General features: G+C 34.9%; 1 protein-coding gene across 2 annotated transcripts in view; it reads left to right on the forward strand.

Moving 5' to 3' along the window:
* gxylt1a (glucoside xylosyltransferase 1a) overlaps nt 1–1,065 on the forward strand; it is a 12,677-nt gene extending 11,612 nt beyond the window's left edge. For both annotated transcript variants that reach the window (XM_016494751.1, XM_016494752.1), the window contains one exon: nt 640–1,065. In XM_016494751.1, coding sequence (XP_016350237.1) covers nt 640–810 — 171 coding nt within the window. In that variant the 3' untranslated portion in view covers nt 811–1,065. The remainder of the gene's footprint in view (nt 1–639) is intronic.
* The last annotated feature ends 5,948 nt before the right edge of the window (nt 1,066–7,013 follow it).

Genomic DNA, 7,013 nt, shown 5'->3' on the forward strand with positions numbered 1-7,013 from the left:
TCTGCAACAACAAAAAAGCACAAAAAAATGTATGGTCCTAAAGTATGCTTAATATTCATTAAACAATAAAAAAAATATATTTTAATAAAAAAATGTTTTTTTTTTTTAATGAAATAAGGTCAGACTCAGGACATGATGAATTTCTTAAGATGCAACTTTTCTTAGACATTCTTAATTCTGTATCATCATCATCATCATCCTCATTACTAGTCCTCAGGCTAAAAACTAGCCGGAAAACAAAGACTTTTAAGATGAAAATGACATGAAATTACTATCATAACCAGCAGATGGCAGCAGAGGATCACTCATTGGCTGCAGCTGCTATTTCATCTCTAGTTTTTCACGTCTTGCTTTTGGATTTATTTATCTGCTGCACGATTCAGCAGATTCACTCATGTTTGGTCCTCTTAGACAAACAAAACTGTTCTTTAAATTGTGGATTATGTAGAGGAACCGAGCTTACGGCACGCTACAGTTGGCCGGAAATGACTGAGCTGGCTAAATCCAGGAAGTATTGGTCAGTTGTGAAACACGTTCAGTGAGTATTATTGTTGATGCGTTGGTCTTGGATTAGACTGACTCTGATCTGTTTGTCCGCTCATATGCAGCACCTCTGACGCTCTTCTGTCTGGTTTTCAGTTTCCACTGGATGAAGATCCGGTGCATGGTTTGCTTCTGCCGCTGGAGGAGAAGCTGAAGAGCGATCACACGTACTGCGGCCGATCTCGACTCGTCTTCACCAAACGACTGCGCCAGAGCGCCACAGAGCTTCAGAAAGATCACGACCGCTCCAGACGAGCAGAGGTTTGAGTTACGAGCCACCGCTTCAGATCAGATCAGAAACCATCAGCGGCTGACAATCAGACACTCAGTCCCTAAAACACTGACAGACTCCAGAGCTTCTGCTCATCAGGGGCCTGCGCTTGACTTCACAGACGTGACACACAGTGAGTGCCCTTCATCAGGTATGAAAGGTTTACGTTAGTTAACAATTACAGACCTTAAAAGGAAAAGTTGACCTCATTTCCTCACCCTCAGGCCATCCATAGATTAGGATGAGTTTGTTTCTTCATCAGATTTGGAGAAATGTAGCATTGCATCACTGTCTCAGCAATGGATGCTCTGCAGTGAATGGGTGCCGTCAGAATGAGGGTCCAAACAGCTGATAAAAACATCACAATAATCCACAAGTAATCCACAGCACTCCAGTCCATCAGTTAACATCTGGAGAAGACAAAAGCTGAAACAAATCCAGCATTAAGACCTTTTTAACTCAAATACCATTGAGTCCATAATCCAAAATAACGCTTCCTCCAGTGAAAAAGTGTTCTGGTGTGAATCAGGAGAGAAATCGGCACAGATCAAGCAGCGTTTAAACAACTCTAAACAAACATGTGACCCTGGAGCACAAAAGCAGTCTGAAGTCGCTGGGGTATATTTGTAGCAATAGCCAACAATACATTGTATGGGTCAAAATTATCCATTTCTCTTTTATGCCAAAAATCATTAGGATATTAAGTAAAGATCATGATCCATGAAGATATTTTGTACATTTCCTACTGTAAATATATCAAAACTTAATTTTTGATTAGTAATATGCATTGCTAAGAACTTCATTTGAACAACTTTAAAGATGATTTTCTCAATATTTAGATTTTTTTGCACCCTCAGATTCCAGATTTTCAAATAGTTGTATCTCAGCCAAATATTGTCCTATCCTAACAAACCATACATCAATGGAAATGATTCAATAAAAAAATTACCCTTATGACTGGTTTTGTGCACCAGGGTCAAATATGTGGCTGGATTTTGATGTGAAAGACAACAGGAGATGCACTCTCACTGGAGGAAGCGTTATTATGGACTCATATTTGAGTTAAAAATGTCTTAATGCTGGATTAGTTTCAGCTTTTGTCTTCTCCAGATGTTAAATTATGGACTGGAGTGCTGTGGGTTACTTGTGGATTATTGTGATGTTTTTATCAGACTCTCATTATGACGGCACCCATTCACTTCCATTGGTGAGCAAGTAATGCAATGCTACATTTCTCCAAATCTGATGAAGAAACAAACTCCTCTATGACAGACAGCATGAGTGAGTTTCTATTTCTGCTGACCCAGGATCAGCTCTTCTCGGTTTTCACAATGATACTTATGGGATATAAAGTGATTCCAGACCAGCACTTTTCAGATTCACTGTTTCGTAACTCTTCACACACGAGACGCCCATCTTCATCGTTCATCTTATTTCTAGCTCTCCGTGATGTTCAGTGATTTCTCAGAATACTAAACAAGCTGTTATATACTGCATGTGGAAGTCAATTCAGGTTTATCAGATTTACACAAAAATCTGTGTTTTTATGCAAAAAGTATGTTTTTGAGTTGTTAAATTTGTATTATTGTTTTTAATCTTTATAATGTATGTCTGAAAATATAATATGTGGGATTTTACGATTATTTGTGATGCTCAGTGACATTTTGAAAATTATTTAAAATTTTAATTACAGTTATTAGAATTATAATTATTCTTAATTATAATGATTCTGTTTGAAAAAGTATGAAGTAAGTAAGATTTAGTGACTATTTGTCTTTAGGTGAAAGCATGTCTAGGTTACATTTCACCAAAAAAAAGAAAATTAATTAATTAAATAAAAAACATTATTAATTAATAAATGAATTTATTTATATATATATATATATATACACACAGTATATATTACAAAAAAGGTTTTGTCAGGTCATTTGTAATGTTTAATAGATATGCTCTGATATGTTACTGAGAAATTTACTGATTAATTTAAATGTAGAGATTTGAAAATTACCCACAAGTTAAAGAAATATATTTTAAATGTCTGTGGTTGAAATCTAACAGAGTCTGTATTGCCTCTCAAACGTCTGCTGTGTTTGCAATGCCGACATCTGAATGATTCAGTATATTTTTGTAATAAAAGTGGTTTCTCTCGGAGTTCTTTTGAATAGTCTCTTCATTAGTGATTCATTAGGATTCGTCTGAGAGATGTTCAGAGATCTTACAGTTCAGGTTAAACAGGTCCTGCATTACAAGAACTGAGAAAAACATGCTGATTTAGGAGAAACTGTGCAGCTTTTTCTTTGTTTGACTCTATTTGTCATGTTTTTGAGTTTGGCGCTCGTTGTGTTGTGAGAAAGAGAAACAGACTGGAAGAGCGTTTATTGTCGATAGTGTTTTATGAACACAATATAACAATACTGTTACAAAGTTAATTAAAACAAAGTTGATCAAATGCACAAGTTAGCAGATGGATGGATATAATTATAATAAATAATATTAATATGTTTTAATTAACTTACGATATTTGAATTTTAAATATCAAATTTGAATTTTTAAAATTCAAATTTTACATTAAGAAAATTAAGTCTATTTTTGCGGTAAATATATATTTGTTTCATATTAATTGATAGATTTATTTAAATGAATCAATAGAAGGATGGATATAATTATAATACATAAATATAATTTATTATAAATTATATAATAAATAATATACAATTATATAATAAAAAATTATATTTATTTCATGTAAGTTCTTTATTATAATTATTTATTATTAAAAATATATAAATAAGTGTATTTTATAGTAATATAATATGTCATTTTAATTCTAATCATATTTTGCATCAAGAAAATTATTTTTATATAATATTTTGTACAATAATACAATATATAATATTAATTTAATATTTGAAATATTTAATATGTTACTTATAATCCTATTTTACATCAAGAAAAATAAGTCTGTTTTTGCAGTAAATATATGTTTCCTTTAAATCAATAGATTAAAAAAAATATTCATAGCTAGATAGCACTGACCATTAGTGCATAAACTAAACAATCATAATCATGTGTTGATGTCTATGTTTAACAGCTGAATCTTGTTTTTAGATGAGCGTCTTCTCTATGAAAGCCTCATGATTTCCAAACAGCCTCAGAGTTTCACAGGAATGCATTTGCGTGCGTTTGGTGTAATGATCATTTCTCTGCTCTCCATGAACCTGCTAGTTAGTTTAGTGCTCACTCTGAAAGCCTCGTTTCTTTCTGAAGCGATTAAGCGCTAGCGGTGAGGCTAAACGAGGTGTTTGCTGGGAGCGGGGGATCACATGTGGTTTGTGAGTGGCTGGGATGGCAATGCGCTAGATGCTAGCTGGCGCTGTAATGTGAGGTTTGGTTTTAAGCGACGCTGCCCGCGGCTAAATCACACCATTGGCTCCGTCACTGCAGCCCAGACATAAATTAAAGCAGTGAACGGGAAACCAGCCGCAATGCTGGAAACCCAGGAGCTGTTTGGGAAATGGATGAGGTGCCAGAGTCTGAGCAAAAACTGGAGAGCAAGCAGGCAGAAATGTGTATTAGCTATCAGCCCACAGCGTCACGGTCGAGCAGAGAGAGGAATGACGTCACTTAAGCGTGTCTCTGTTTGGAGGATTTTCATTGGTTGCTCATTTATAGCGTCCCAGAAAGATGGAGCGCCACAAATGGCCTTTATAGAAAATGTTAATTTCTTCCATGCCATTTTGTTTTGTTTTTTGGTCAGGTTTCTGTTTAAGATCATTTTCTGCACAAAATAAAATAAGAACGGTAATTATGACTTTTCATTTCACAATTCGAACTTTTTTCTTGTAGATCTTTGTAAAAAAAAAATACAGAATTGCCAGGAAAGTCAGAATTATGAGAAAAAGTCACAATTATCCAAATACTTTTCTTTATTCCTTGGCAGAAACAAGCTTTTCTCACGATTGCGAGTTCATATTTCACAATTTCCACTTTTCTACTCTGAAATAGTGAGAATTAAAAAAAAAAATTACAAAAGGCAATTGTGACTTTATATCTCACAATTCTGAAAAAAAATAATTAGAATTGCTAGATATAAACTTGACTGTTAGATATAAATTAAAAATTGAGATATAAACTTGGAATTGAGATATAAACTCGGAATTGCGATATAAACTCGGAATTACGATATAAACTCGGAATTGAGATATAAATAAAAAATTGAGATATAAACTCGGAATTGCGATATAAACTCGGAATTGCGATATAAACTCGGAATTGCGATATAAACTCGGAATTGCGATATAAACTCGGAATTGCGATATAAACTCGGAATTGCGATATAAACTCGGAATTGCGATATAAACTCGGAATTGCGATATAAACTCGGAATTGCGATATAAACTCGGAATTGCGATATAAACTCGGAATTGCGATATAAACTCGGAATTGAGATATAAACTCGGAATTACGAGATAAACTCGGAATTACGATAAACAAACTCGGAATTACGATAAACAAACTCGGAATTACGATATAAACTCGGAATTTGAGATATAAACTCAGAATTGAGATATAAACTCGGAATTATGATATAAACTCAGAATTACAATATAAACTCAGAATTGTGATATAAACTATTTGATATAATGGGGAAGTCGTGGCCTAATGGTTAGAGTCGGACTCGTAACCCAAAGGTTGTGGGTTCGAGTCTCGTACCGGCAGGGATTGTAGGTGGGGGGAGTGAATGTACAGCACTCTCTCCCACCTTCAATACCACGACTGAGGTGCCCTTGAGCAAGGCACCGAACCCCCAACTGCTCCCCGGGCGCCGCAGCATAAATGGCTGCCCACTGCTCCGGGTGTGTGTTCACAGTGTGTGTGTGTTCACTGCTGTGTGTGTGCACTTTGGATGGGATAAATGCAGAGCACTAATTCCGAGTATGGAACCATGCTTGGTCACATGTCACGTCACAAAATATAAACCTGATTGTTAGATATAAATTGAAAATCACGATATAAGCTCACAATTATGAGATATAAACTGAGAATTATGAGACACAAAGTCAGAATTCCTACCCTAAATAAGCTTCCATAGGTTTCGTTTTTGTATTTCATAATGTGTAAATGAAGGACTATTTTTGTAAATGATAACGAGATTTAATGTGTAAATGACTATCACGATTTTATTTTACCATAACAAAGACAGAGCGAATTGTGTCTTTAAACCTGTGGACATTTCTGACATTTAAGGTCAAATTTAAATGTTTATCAGTTTTAATGCTACATTAATGAGCACAAAAGTGTTTTATATTCAGAACGCGATCGTTGCAGTCGTTTCATTCTGCTATTTATAGCGCGAGACTCAGTTCAAGCCTTTATGAATGAGACTGAAAATTAGATTTTGTTTTCCACAGCATTCTCTGTCCTGCAGTTTTCATCTGCTGGGATCTCGTATTTCCCCGTAATTGGAGCGGGATGACTTTCATGTTGAGCTTTATGGCTGGTTTGTGGGAGAAATCATCATGTGCGCATGTGGTGTAGTTCTATAATAGACTATCAATCAGTTCAATTGAACCGCTGTTAGTGGGAAAGCATCAGGCTGTTGTAAATGACCTCTGGCTCTAATCAATGAGCCACGTTATGTGTTCTTCAAGACTCAATACTTGCCCTCTCCGCTATTGTATTGAGAAACCGCTCTAAATAAGCTGATTTATGAACGCTGGGTTTTGATTGGGAATCAGTCTGAAACATGCATTCACTGATCTTCATTTATTTTAACGGTTTATTCTTGCTTAAACCAACAATAATCAGATACAGCTTTGGTTTAAAGTAAAAAAAAAAAAAAAGTACAAATAAAATATATTTTTTTGTTGTTGAAAGAAGTCTCTTCTGCTCAACAAGGCTGCATTTATTTGATCAAAAATATTGGGAAAATGTGAAATATTATTATAATTTAAAATAGTGGTTTTCTATGTGAATATGTGTTAAACTGTAATTTATTTATGTGATCAAAGCTGTATTTTCAGCATCATTACTCCAGTCTTCAGTGTCACATGATCTTCAGAAATCATACTAATATGCGATTTCGCACATTTTCCAGTGGGACATCTATCACCGTTACACTCGCGTCTCGCACAAAAGAGCTGCATGTTTAGAAAGCCATGTAAAATTAATGCAAGTTCAACTTTAGTGTTATCTTATG

The sequence above is a fragment of the Sinocyclocheilus anshuiensis genome, unplaced genomic scaffold (genome assembly GCF_001515605.1).
Source record: "Sinocyclocheilus anshuiensis isolate Anshui unplaced genomic scaffold, SAMN03320099.WGS_v1.1 scaffold923, whole genome shotgun sequence".
Classification (NCBI taxonomy): Eukaryota; Metazoa; Chordata; class Actinopteri; order Cypriniformes; family Cyprinidae; genus Sinocyclocheilus; species Sinocyclocheilus anshuiensis.